Source organism: Arvicanthis niloticus, chromosome 7, assembly GCF_011762505.2.
Source record: "Arvicanthis niloticus isolate mArvNil1 chromosome 7, mArvNil1.pat.X, whole genome shotgun sequence".
NCBI classification, from domain to species: Eukaryota; Metazoa; Chordata; class Mammalia; order Rodentia; family Muridae; genus Arvicanthis; species Arvicanthis niloticus.
Genome location: NC_047664.1, coordinates 87,346,970 through 87,361,009, shown reverse-complemented (window position 1 = coordinate 87,361,009; position 14,040 = coordinate 87,346,970). Strand labels below are relative to the sequence as shown.

At 36.9% G+C, this 14,040-nt stretch overlaps 1 protein-coding gene across 3 annotated transcripts; it reads right to left on the bottom strand.

Moving 5' to 3' along the window:
* Nucleotides 1-1,392: 1,392 nt before the first annotated feature.
* Nucleotides 1,393-14,040, bottom strand: LOC117713122 (uncharacterized). Of its 3 annotated transcripts, none has more exons than XR_013111912.1 (4): nucleotides 13,887-13,967; nucleotides 13,052-13,125; nucleotides 2,139-3,628; nucleotides 1,393-1,541 (listed from the first exon to the last, which is right to left on the bottom strand). XR_013111912.1 is itself a non-coding variant. In XM_076938753.1 (4 exons), the coding sequence occupies exons 2-4, from the start codon at nucleotides 13,103-13,105 to the stop codon at nucleotides 1,528-1,530; spliced, it is 4,011 nt and encodes a 1,336-aa protein (XP_076794868.1). In that variant the 5' UTR covers nucleotides 13,106-13,125; nucleotides 13,887-14,040; the 3' UTR covers nucleotides 1,393-1,527. The 3 variants fall into 3 exon arrangements, 2 of the variants coding, with proteins under 2 accessions (XP_076794868.1, XP_076794869.1); XM_076938753.1 differs by lacking the exon at nucleotides 2,139-3,628 and adding an exon at nucleotides 8,306-12,248 and having other exon boundaries at nucleotides 13,887-14,040; XM_076938754.1 differs by lacking the exon at nucleotides 1,393-1,541 and adding an exon at nucleotides 8,306-12,248 and having other exon boundaries at nucleotides 3,438-3,628; nucleotides 13,887-14,040.

The following is a 14,040-nucleotide window of genomic DNA, read 5'->3' as shown; positions in this document are numbered from 1 at the left end:
GGGTGCTGCCCAGTCAAACACAAGGCCCACTCATCCAAGTGCTGCTATCTGCAAGGGGCTGGGTCAGTTTTCCCTCTCTCACACCCTCTGGGCTGACTCACCCATTTCTCAGCCATCAGGGCACAGCTCCACCGTGTTGTCCAGGCAAGGAGCAAGACTGCTCTCTGGCAGCACTCCTGCCAGTGAAGGGGCAGAGATAGCTCTCCTGCTCTCATGTCTTTGAGGGCAGCTCTCAGGCAACTAGGGGAGAGGAGGAGGAGGAGAGGGAAGGACACCCTATCCCCACACCACCTCATGGCAGAAGAGTGGTAAGGCAGCTCTCCCACACTCTGGCCCTTCAGGACGGCTCACCCGCTCCTGCTCTACCAGGGCCAGCTCTACTGTGCTACCAGGCAAGGTGCAGGTCCTGTATTTTTCTCTTTCTTTTGAGCTTATACTGTTGTAATTTCCCCTTGCCTTTACTCTGTCAAGCCCTCCATATACTTTGTCTTGCCCTCTTTCAAATCCATGGTCTCTTTTTCATTAATTGCTACATGCCTACATGTATATGTATATACCGTAAATTCTTAACGACAACCTGCTCAGTCGGTGTAATGTTTCTTGCATGCACGTTTACAGAGGTGACTATTTGGTATGGGACAACCAATTGGTGTGCCCTTCCTTGTAGATTATTTCTCCCACTCTCAGCATATCTGAGTTCCCTGTACTTCTTTGTGTAGGATTGAGGCACTGTGGTGGGCTTTTTGGGTACACTTTGGTATGTCTATTGCTGTTTTGTGCAGCTCATGCTTTGGCAGTCAGTCATGTTGGTGAGTCATGGGTGTTTCTCTTTGGGAAAGTACTTCCATAACAAGGGTAACACTCTTTGTATTGCCAAATAATAATTCTATATTCTTTTAGTTATATGATTTTTGGATTGTGTATTAATTATTTTTGTATATAATTGTGACTATTCATTGTGTCAAGTATGTCAATCTTTGGTCTTTTGTTATAGGCTTAGGTGTATTTATCATCTTCATTGGGGGAAATACATTTTTTAAAAAGTTTGAGAGTATATTTTAAACATCATTCCAATTTATTTTCCCACTTGACTGTTAGAGAGAGAATAGTCATGATATCCATGATCTGAAGTGATCTTAATCTCATAGTAAATGTTTATATTTTAATTATCCTAGGCCAGAGTCTGTTTAACCCCACTCCCTCTCGTATATGATATTTGCTATTTACTCAATGACTTGGCCTGTTTTAATTTCTTCATTTTTAGTAAAATGAAATTATAGATCTTTACAGAAGATACTATTCCTGGTTTTGTTTAACCAATAAATTTTAATTTTTCATTTAAGACTGTTAAGAATTCTGCACCAGGATATCAAATACGTCACATACAGTAAATCAGTTGCTGCCAGAATAGTTTATTGAGGAGAATGAGCCCAGTGACAACAGACCCACTTGAAAAGTCTGTATCAGAAAAGAATGAAGTTACGCGTCCTTGAATCGCTAACCAACTGCCTAAGAGGAGTACAATATTCAACGTTTAAGATCTGAAAAAAAAAATTGACAAAATTCAGGATATAAATCTTAGGAAGAACAGTCAATTCATGTTTATATATTATTTTTCAAATGAATACACAGGTAAAACTAACATTTTATATTAACTAGCATCCAATATGAGTGAAGAAATATGCCTGATTTCTTATGTTACACATGAATATTGAGCAATTTCAAGGAACTTTAATTATTACATTCATAAAGATTTCAAATCTGTATTATAATTAGAGAGAATACATCTGTGGTATTAACAAGAAAAATGTTTAGAAAAAGTTTCAGAAAGATTTTAAGTGCTTCAGTAATTTTTACCTGTTATTTGAGTCTCTTTATATCCTTAATTTCACTAAATTATAATATTTAGAATTAACTGAAATGACACATATCATTAAATATTGCAAGGAATGTCTTCCTTTACTGCTTGCCCTCTTCATACCTCTAAAATCTAATATGGAAGATTTTATACTAAGGTAAGTTACAAAACTGAAACCTAGGATGTGCTGAGACTGTTGGTTTTAAAATTGCCTTTAATACATTTTGCTTCATGACGTCTATCTACGAGTATCTGTATTTTCTAAGTCTAATATACTTGCCTTAAATGCCCACAATATTTTTTTTCTTTTAAAGATTTTTCTTGCTGAGTAACTTCTTAGACATTACGACTATCTTTTAACCCTTCATGTACGTCTATGAGGCTTCCCTTATGTTACTGGTTTTACATCATGAGATCGTCTGGTTCTTCTTTCAACAGTTTGAAGAGACCGGAGTCGGTGATAGATACGTCCTCCTTGTATCCCTCCTTAAGGGTATCTACTATAGAGGTCACTGAAGGAAGCTCCTCTGTGACATTAGTGACAGATTCCGTTGTATCATTTTCAGGCAAATCTGTTGTGTCAACGTGGGGTTCCTCCATGACGTTGTTAGTGTCTGAGGCAGTGACAATGAAGTCGTACCTGGATTCAACAGCAGTGAGCAGAACTGCATGGGACTCTGCCTCACTTGCAGTCTCTTTTTCCATCCAATCATTAACTCCATCAGCTGATTCCTCATCAGTTAAAGGATCTTCTGGATTATCTTTGACTTTTTCAGCAGAGTTAGTGAGTTCAAAAACAGTGATAAATTTTTCTTCTTCGGAGTCCGTTAATTTAGTCAGAGCTTTGGGCCTATCTTCTGAGACAATCAAGTTGATCTCAGTTATGTTCTCTTCTGCAATGTTGGCTATGTCTGGGATGGTGGTGACCTCCTTTTCAGTAGAGGGAGGGATTTCAGCCTCAGGACTAAAGGGGTCAGTGACCTGGACAGCTCCATCATCAGGAGCATCTGAGATGGTTGAGGAACTAGTATCAGTTTTGGTATTTTCATCTGGAAGTGCAGAGGCATCCTCCTCATTGGCAGTACTGTCCTCAAGTGTGCCAGAGAGCTCAGTAGTGGGTACGACGTCTTTGTCTCCTGTGTCAATGGTGGCTAAGAGAATATCTTCTTTTGCTATGTTACTGGAAAAATCTATTAAAGAAACAGTACCAACTGGGGATGAAATATTTCCAATTTTCACCGGAATGAAATTTTCAGTAATTGACTCCTTAGGTTTGGAGTTTGTAGTTTCAGTCGGAGTGGTAATTTCTTTCTCCGGAAGACTTGTTGATTTCAGACTGCCTTCAATATCATCTTCTAATTTCAGTTTTTCCTTTGTCGGTGTGAGCTTGTTGACTGTAGTCGAAAAATCACCATCTGGTGTGCAGTCATTTACTGAAGTAATGTGGTCTCCTTCAGAGGTAATAGTTGTTTCTGATTTAGGAATGTTGTTATCAGCCCCAAAGAAAATATCTGCTTCCGTTGGTGTTTTACTGTTGTCTCTTGGAGGTCGAGAATAAATTTTGGGTGATCCATCTTCAGCCATGGGGCAGAGGGGCACTGAGCACTCTCACAGATCTTTCCTCTGGGCTTAGTGGCATCCTTGGACAGGGGAGTACTGCCCAGTATAGTGACGGAAGCATTGGTCATTATGGGGATTGTTACATCAATCACCCAGGTAATGACAGGGGCTCACCATGGAGGCTGTTTCTTGGCTGTGATTACACATTTCCTAAAATGAGTATTAATATTAGAAGAAAAGACGATAGAGTTCTGACTATAAGATAAAAAATCCATACTAAGTATTTTATTTTTAAAAAGCCTAGATTTTACTATGTTTCTGCTTACAAGTCTATGGCTTCTGACTTAGCTCTGGTGCCTCTTGACACAGTCATACTCAAGCCTGCTAGGTACTTTGTGGTTTAGTGTCAATAACTGAGACTCCAGATGACTGAAGGCTCTCAGCATGTTTTTGAAATCAACTATTTTACAAGTAAGTGACCCAATATTATTGGAGGCAGAGCTATCTCTGAGATGCATCATGCTTAAACGACTAAAATTTAGAAATGCTTTTGATAGTGAATAAAAATAAGATAATTTTGTAGCAGAGACTTCTGTTAGTTCTTTTCTTCTGAGAGAGAAATATTATTTTTAAAGTAAAAACAATAATAATAATTTTATTAATAATAAACTTAGTAGATTGGTAAGGCTTTTCCTGTTTTATTCAGTTAACTTGAGACACAATGTATCAAGTATTTTAGGTTTAATTTTTTACAAATTTCTGCCCCCATGCAAATCGTTATTTCAACCACAGAAGACTTTTGCAACAGGAAGTTTCTGCGTGTATTTAAATTCACAAGGCATAAAGAATTGGGGTTGAAGTATGGTAGCTGCTCCAGAAGGTATTTATTTCAGATGGATTTTCAAATGATATTGTAGCAGGCCATAATTGTAGGTTAGCTGCTTAGACTAAGGGGTAATAATCGTATGACCTATTTTTAAGGTTAGCTGACTAGATTAAGGGGAAAATTTTCAGTGAAGTGTTTAAAGCCAGTCTCTTGCCCCTTGATCAGGGAAAATGCAAATTTCAGACATAAACATGTCTAGCATGAGAAGAGCTGGAAACATCAGCTTGAGTGGTAGTCTCCATCTCAAGGACAGAATTATTTCTCCATCAACACTGAACACAGTGCTCACAGCTTCCATTCACTTAATTGGCATGGCAGAAATATGATACCAATCTCTGTAGACACACAGGAATAGATTTTAAGACATTCTTTTAAAAAGCTTGAACAGCTCCTGGAATCTTTGTTTATTTCAGGGGGTTGTCACTGCTGATATTGAAAGTGGTTCTTTTTCTTTTTTTCTGTGTTGTTATTGTTGGTATTATAAATGTTACCTGACTAAAGGGTTAATTACCATATATTAATTTTTCATATGCACAGCAGCCCCTTCATAGTTGGAATCCATATCTCACTATGTGTCATCCTTGATCTCTTCTTAGAAAAGTTATCTGTTTACATCTGCCGTCAAGTCTTATTTTGGCAGTTAGCAAAAGCTTGCTCGGCTCATGTATAACTTTTCCTTGCTTGAATTTTGCTGTGTTGGGCTCAGTGTTTATGTATTCTTTTAAGTAGTAACTTCTTTGAGTTCATTAAAAATAGTCTTTTCTTCTGTGAAAATTGAAATCTGTTTGCAAAAATGAGACGGTTCCTCAGTGAGTTTGTAGGAAGGAACGTTTATGTTTCTTTGGAATAACATGCTTAGAAACTTGGAAAAGGCTGCACTCAGAGTGAGGTCCATTGTTGAAACTTACTTTGTGCAGAGCGTGTCTTGAGAATTATCAGGAACTATTTCATGCACAATTTTCAAAGAATCAACTAGCCAACAAGTGGCATATCAACAAGATACCACAATTTCTGTTCATAAAGAGTTTAAACATTTTCATATTTTTTCAGCAAGCAGAGAAAAAAATGAGTAATTTTTTGTTTTTTTTTTGTTTGTTTGTTTGTTTTGTTTTCTGAAAACGGTCTCTCACTATGTAGTTATTGCTGTCCTGTAACTCACTATTTAGACAAGACTGAGATTAACTCGCAGAAATCCATCCACATCTGCCTCCCAAGTGATGGATTAAGGGTATAGACTCAGCTAGGTTATTATTTTTAACTGAATTGGCTATCATTCATCTAGAGTCATTAAAGAAGTTACATTTTCAATATTTTTTTACTCAGAAAATAATTCCCATCTTCAGAGACTCTGGGAAAGCTGTCTTAGTCGGAGAATTGTCTGTTAACACCTATGGATTTGTTTTCTTTCTATTCAGTGGTTGGGATGTTGGGCACAATTTTTGGGAAGGATGTGCTGTTTTCAGCCATCACTATTCTTTGCTCAGAGGGAACATGGGTGGCATTTATAGCAGTGTAGACATTTATAGTAATTGACTTTATGTGTAACTGATGAATATAATCTCTTACTATGTGTCTTCCTCACAAACTTTTGCTAGCTTACAGTGCAAAAGGAATTCAAAATATAGTCAGTAGCTTTTCTTTCATAAAAATGGGTTTGTGGATACATAAAAAAAATGGGAGCGAACCACCGGTGGCTCGGCCCTTAAGGTGCCCGCCCACAGAGGGCACACCGTCTCTTGGTGCGCGTTTGAATCCCGCTCTCCAGATTCCCGCATCTTGTGGGAAAAAAAAAATGGTTTTTTTTCTTGGTACTTGAAATTCAGTACTTTCTCTTTCAAAATTAGCTGTATTAAATTCCTTTTGATAATCTTCTTCTACTCTCTCTCTCTCTCTGTGGTAGGAAGTGTGAATCTTCTCATGGATTTGGTTTCAGGAGAAACAGATCTAGCTAGAAGGGATCCCTGAAAATGTAAATGCTTGAACAACAGCTTTAGAGGCATGGATAGGATCCTTACTGACTGACTTAGTATCAGCCATATTTTTAGTCTCAAGATATAGACTCAACGTTTTATAGAAGTTTTATTTTCATTTAGATAACTATCATTTCTATTACATTTCTATCTGTAAGGTAATATGTTTAACATTCAGTAGTTGTGTCTTCCACTGTAGAAGCTGAAGTTATGTCTTATGTTATAATAGAAATTTTGATCATTTTGTTCATTATGTTAAAAAAATGAAAACTCAATTGCAGTTTTTCTCTGGTTTTGACTTATGATTGATAAAAGATCAGTGTCAAGCTTTTTGTCCCTGACATCGGCAGTGGAAGATCTGTTAGGTTCAATATGAGCAGTGTAGTTGGAAGACCCAGTGGCATCACTTTGGCAAACAGTATAGACCAATAGGAAGCCATTTAAGATTATTTTCTGTGTACTATTCTTTCTCTTGCTGAGAGAGTTCCACCAATTAAGTAAACTGGATCTGAAAACAGGCCCCATTGCTGTTTGTTTTAGCATTTTTAGTGGTTTAGGTTTTAAACTTTCAGAATATGAAGACTACATCTTCTTCAGCAGTATATTAGCAGTTACAATGGGAATTTCAGAAATTCAGTCACACACACACACACACACAGACACACACACACACACAGACACACACACACACAGACACACACACACACACACAGACACACACACACAGACACACACACACACACAGACACACACACACACAGACACACACACACACAGACACACACACACAGACACACACACACACACACAGACACACACACACACACAGACACACACACACACACCGACACACACACACAGACACACACACACACACAGACACACACACACACAGAGACACACACACAGGTTACATTTTCTGATTATAAAAGATAAAAATGGTCAATATTACTGTTTGTTCGAATTGAGAGAATAAACCTTTTGGCTTAATGGAAGACATCTTTCAGAAAAAAGGAATTAACATCTGTATTGATTAAAAATTTTATGTTTTTATAGAGATCAGTGAGAGGCAGAACTGAAGAAGAAGCACTAAGCCTTGTATCATGCAGTAAGTCTATTTCATTTTCAGTTAAAGCAGATATACTGGAGATATAAAGTAGTATTTACTTTATGGGTATAAAATAGTAGGTACTTTGTATTTCCTAAGACAGCTATGACTATTTTTGATATCAGGATTATAAGTATCTATTGTGATTCTGTGTCTGAAAAAAATGATTGGTGATTATTTCCTAAGTATATTCAGAGAGAATTACAGCCACCATTAACATTTATTGTAATTTCTTCAAAATATGTCATATTAAAATATGAATGGAAAATCTGACTTCCATCAGTCAGGAGATGAGCTATGGATCTGTGACCTTTGGTCCTATCACAGTCATTAGATCCTTGTAAAGGAGTGACATGGGTATTAAAGTTCTTGTTTTTTTCTTCAGAAATTACACCTTTCTAACTTTCTTTAGAGGTATTAGGTTAGACAGACCATGTAAAGTATCAACTGTGGTATATTGTGCATAATAGTCACTTGTCTTTGGGTAAATATCTGAATATGTTCATTTTAATAAAGTATTTTTGCTTTATCTATTAATTTAAAGACATAATTATGTGAAACACATTTACAGTCACTGTCCTCAGACATAAAAGTACATATCTTGTGGTATAGAGGATAATGTACTAGGAGGACTTTTCCTGAGAAGGAATGTCATCTGTACTCCTTCCCTATTCAAAAACGAAAAGGAAGATAAATTAAGTTGGAGAAGTTGAACTTAAGATTTATACCCTTAAAGTAAACAATAACATCAGTGAAATTATCTTAATCAATCTTTATTTCAAGAATATCTGACCATGCAGTTGGAGAATTAGTCCAAGAGTCACTTGTTTGTGGGCCAGGCGTTTCAAAGTACTCAGTGCAGGAATCAGGAATGAACCAAGGCTTTGCAGGATATTTTAGAGCTAGAAATATTTTGTACCTACCTTCGTCAATCAGCACAGACTCTCCTTCAGAGTTGCCATCATTCTCAAAAATGATGGCATCTTCCCCAGTGTACATTGTATTCACTGGTAAAAAATGGAGTGAAGCCATGTTTCTTAAGTCTTCAGTATCATAAACTAAGGGAAATTCATCATTAGAGATGAACCCAAACTCCGCCAAAGGAATATTGCTATTCTGTGAATGTGGCATCTCTGCAATGATATTTTTTCTCTCCATAGCAGATGATGAGCCTCTATCATTATTTATATAATTTCTAATAATATTTGTTGAAGTTTTAGAAGGAACAATTGAGTTCAAGGTAAGGGGATGAAAGTCTCTTTGAAGTTTGTTGGCTTGGTTTTCTTGATCACCAGTTTCATTCATAAGATCAAAGAATTCAGTGATATCCCATGCTTTAGGTTCTATCTCTGAGTAATCAGTCAAGAATCGATTGAGATCAAAGTCCTTGATTATGTTTTCAGGAATGAGAATGATGTCTGTAGTTGTTAGTTGTTTAGGGTTGCTGTTTTCAGTAAAGTCAGTAGGAGAAAAAGTTATTTTCATGGGTAATTGATAGATTTTAGTATAAGAGTTTGTAGTTGGCCCCTCCAAGTTATCAAGAAGTGGATCTCTGGCTTGAACCTTGGTCAACTTTGTTGTGCTTATTGTGGAACTGGGATAAAATGTGTTTTTTGAACTTCCAAGTTCTCTCTGTTGAGCAGAAGCAACTAGTGGCTTGCGAATGAATGGAGTGACTGTCATTATATCTAACCCTTCTAAATCCACTGGAGTGCTGTTTCCAGAAAGGTAGAATTTTTCTTCCTCAACAGCATTGTCATTATGAAAGGATGTGCTAACCTTAGCTCCTGGGGTATCTCTTTTCTTTGCAGATGGACTGATAGCTGATTGTTTGACATAGTGATTTACAAGCTCAGTAGCTCTGTTTATCCCTCTTTTATCATAGTTTGCTGTTTGGAGAGCTCTATTAGCTGACAGAGACATGCTGTCAGTTTTATCACTGATGTCTCCATTTTCACCGGCAAGAATGTTAGTTACCCTTGTGCCTTTCTCTTGGAGAATCATAGGATCCTCTAGAGGAACAGGGGAGACTTGGGGAAAGGGCTTAACAGCACTTGCTTCATCAATGACTGCCCAGTTATGCTCAATGAAAGTCAAGTGTTCTTTTGTTGGTTCTGATACCTCTGACATCACTAGTGTATCAGTTGACATGTCACTGTCCCCAAGAGAAACTGAGGGTCTAGACACTCTCTGATTGGGGATTAACAAAGACCTCAGTCCCATGGACCGGATTTCTTCTACAGAAGGAGCAGAGTTGTTATTGTTGTCATTGTCTTCTTGAGATTCAAGGGCAGAAATGTCAGAAAAAAATATGTTGGAATTTGGTGGCATTTTGGTGACATTAAACCGATTCAAAATTGCCATTAAGTTTGTTTTGCTTATACTATTCGTAGCTTTACTAGAATTTATATCTTTCATTGGAATACTAGACCCTCTTCTTATAAAGCTAGGCATTGTTTCTGGGGTAAAGATATAAATGTTTGGGCCATTTTCCTCCACCACGGTGTAAGTGTTATCGTTAAAGTGGTCATCACTGTTAGAGTCGTGATTACTGTTTTCTGCAGTCATTTTTTTGTGAACTTCAGAATTAAAATTTCTAAGCAGAGGTTTTGAAACCACAGTTTTTAGGACTTCAAATCCAGGTTGACCAGCCCTGGGTTTGGTGATCCTTCTGAAAGTTATAGTTTTATATGCATTAGGATTAGTTGAATATTGTGTGCCAGCCAGACTGTTTTCAATGTAATCCCTGATGATTTCATCTTCAAATGTATCTTTCTCTTCTGATTTAATGATTTCCATTCTTTGGAGATCAGCTTCATATTTGAGTGGTGCATCTTCCTCAAAAGAGACTTCTGATTCATGTTGTGGGCTAGAAAGTATGTTTTCAGCCTCATGAGAGGCTATGGTCATTCCTACTTTCGCTGCTGTTTTGGTAGTTTTTTTAGGAAGGTAAGTCTTGGGTGCCAAAATAGTGGTCCAGATTTCCTTAACAGCATTTTTTGATTGAGAAGGATTGAAAGGGGTGATGGAATCATCAATTAATACAGTCTCTTCATCTCTAAATACTTTGGGATGGTCACTGGAAGCTCTTCCTAGATCATAAGGTTTTTCTTTCAGAGTTTTAATATCATTACTTTTGATGATATATTTCCTTATTGGCCGGGCACCAATTATAGAAGTCAAGTCTATTTTAATGTTGTCTTTATCTTCATAGAAGTTATCATTTACTACATCAGTTATTACATACATATTATTCCTTCCTTCATTGCTTTCTGTTTTTCTTTTGTTGACCAGTCTGTCGTTCTTTATTGCAGTGATCTCAGTAGGGATTTGATAGCCATCTACAAGGTCAATGATGTTTCCACTGTACATTGTGGAAGATAGTTGTTTATTTTTGTTAGTGTTCCAGGCCGCATATGGGTCCTGTTTAGCACCAGGAATTGGTTTGGAGATAACATCATAATATATAGTAAGCGGTCTAGAATAACTCGTTCTTTCAATTTGGAGCATAGAATCACTGGCTGTAGGGACTGCAGCACTACCTTCTGTTTCTACCTTGTGCTTAGTACCTTTACCTTCATCTGCACTATTAATTTTTGTTCTGGTAGCCATTGGTTTAAAGTATATTTTCCTGTTTGTAGGGTTAGTGACATATAGAGCATCAACATGTTCTTCCTCAGGAATTATAAGGTCTCTGTCATTTATTGTTATTTTGGTAGAAGGAACAACACTAAATTGGGAATGAGAATTTACAGTGTCACTATATGGAAACCCATTGTTTTCAAGGTTACTATATTGCACTTCAAAATGCTCTAAATTATGAGATGATGGAATATCTTCTGTTTCCTGAAAGACAGAATCTTCCTCTTCATTTATTGTTATTTTGGGAGAAGGTACAGCAGTAAATTGGGAATGAAAATTTGTGGTGTCACTACCTGGAAACCCATCATTTTCAAGGTTACTATGTTGCAATTCAAAAAGATGTAAATTATGAGAAGATGGAATATCTTCTGTTTTCTGAAAGACAGCATCTTCCTCTGCTTCAGACTCTACTTCTGTATAGAAAGCTGATTTTTCTTTACTGGGCAAGTCTATCAAACTTGTAAAGTGTTTTCTTGGTATATGTATACCTTCTTCTATAGGGACTGTAGAGCCAGTAAAGAATATATCTTCTTGTTCTGCTTCCTCATTAGGAGTGGTACCAGTTCCAAGAAAACTCTGTTCCACTGATGTGACAAATGCATTCTCATCTGCCAAGGCAGTGAGCTTCTCCAAAGAATTTTGTGAGTATGGAACTGGATTAGAGGCAAACGATGCTTTAGTTCTGCCAGAGGGTGAGAAATGTCCAATGCTCTGAGTTATTTCTGAGTCTCTGTCAGAGTGAGGAGTATCAGAGAGATCAAACTCGTACTGGTAGTAGGTCACTGATACAGGAGATGAAATGCCATTTTCACTAGAAAGAGGCATCCTTATCCTTTTCTTTCTTATTTGGGACTTAGGTGCAAAACTGGAAAGAGCAGGCATATCCTGAATAATATCAGAGGAGGGCGAAGTATCGCGCTTTGGATTGTCTACTGTCCTTTTGGCATAAGCAAAGCCAATTGAATTCTGATCATTATCAGATGGAGGGAAGTCAGAGTTGCGCAAGTCAGCTTGAAGCATCTCTAAGTGGCTTCTCTCTGAGGGAGATCCAGTAATCTTTGCTATTCCATCTAAAAGTGCAGGATAGCTGTTTGAATCTTCCCTAGGTGAATTTTCTTCTGTTTTAGGGGTGGATGAGGGATTACTTGCTGTTTGCTTGCATAAAGGTGGATTGGCAGAAAAACGTTGACTTGTCTGACTGTGTATTTCCTGACTTTCATTATACTAAAGGGAAGGAAGTGCAATTTTTTGGGGTGACATTCTTCTTTTACATGCTTTAGTAAACAACCACACCACAATACAGAGCACCAATTTTATCAAACAAAACATTGTTCCAAAAGTCTTTGTCTTCATTTTTATTGACTTCTTGTTAATGAAGTCAAAAATATACAATATTACTATGAGGAGAAGCTGATGTTAGAATTTAGTACCCTCCATGGTAAAGTCTCAATGGCTAATTTTTTTTTTTTTTTACAATGTATCAGGATGTAAGAACTTTTAAAACTGTATATTGCCATGCATGGTCTTCTGTTGTCTGTAGTTCAACTTTATAATTAAATAATTAATTGTGGTACTAGGTATTAAATCTAAGACTTCACATATGCTAGGCTATCCCTTGATCATATTCCTAGTTCACCTTTGATTTTTATTTTTAAGATAGTGTCTTGTCGAGTTGCCTAGGATGGCTTTAAATTCACTCTGCCTAGATAGGTATTAAAATTACAATCTCCTAGTCTTAGGATTTAGTCTGGTTTGGGTGTGCCTTACCATGCCTAGCTTATATAAGTGATTTAAAATTTTTTATATAAGTAATTTAAATTTTATATAAGTAATTTAAACATTATATAAGTAATTTAAACATGTGTATAAATATACACATGTGTGTATATACACACACATATATGCAATGATGTTATATTTATAGTATTTTTCTAAAGTCAACATATCGTCTAAGTTTATTTTCCCTCATCAATGTTTAGTTCTTTAAGACTAATGTTATATTAAATGCCAAAAAAAAAAAAACTTACTGGAAAGAAAATCACAAAATTCAAGGTGGTCACAGTCAGGATCAAGATCTTCATCTTGTCTTGCTAGTAATACCCTGCAAGGAAGGTACAGAGTTTCCCTGTTAGTTACCCGTTAAGTTGTTACATATAAATAGAAATGTGAAAATACCAGAAATATGTCAGGAGGTTGTGGTACACGCCCTTAATCCCAGCGGCACGGAGAGGCAGGGGATCTCTTGAGTTTGAAGCCAGCTTGTTCTACATAATGAATTCTAGGATAACCAAGGCTACACAGAGAAACCATCTCAAAAAACCAATAACATCAAACAATAGCAAAAAACAAACAAGCAATACAACAACTGGTACAACCACTACCACTAAAAGAAAAATAAACAAACAAACCACCCCCAAACAGAAATAACTTATGTTCTACTATTGCTGGCATTTAGAAAAGACATCTGTTTAACTAATAGCATGGACAATACACAGCTGTTTTGGGTCCATTGTTGAAAATGATAATGTGGAAAGAAAGTGCTCTCAGCTGAGATCAGCACCCTTTCATCAGTCGGAGAATTTTGTGGATTTCTGAATACTCATAGACAGAAGTAGCAGGGGAGTCAAGCATACAGCTGGCAAACACATTTTCCCCAGAATCCTTCAGCAAGGACTTCACATTATTTTACCTTTGTTTTCAAGCTAATTTTCCTCTATTTGTTGCATTTTTTAATAGACCATTTAGATAGAAATTAAGGTATCAATATTAAGTCAGTGTTAGAGTCCATACAAAAGGGTTATCAGAAAAGTGGATGTTGGAAGAAAGAATTCGCCTGAAAGTTCTGGTTTATTTAGTACTTACCTTAGAAGACCTCTTTTTTTCCTCTCAGCTGCCTTCTTGCTTCAGCTTTTCATCCACTCATGAAAATGAATCTAGTCAGAGAAAGGGTGATTCTGAGGAAGAAACAGAGGCCCCTTGATCTTTATTATTGGGCAGCCAGGATGGGTGGGGTGTG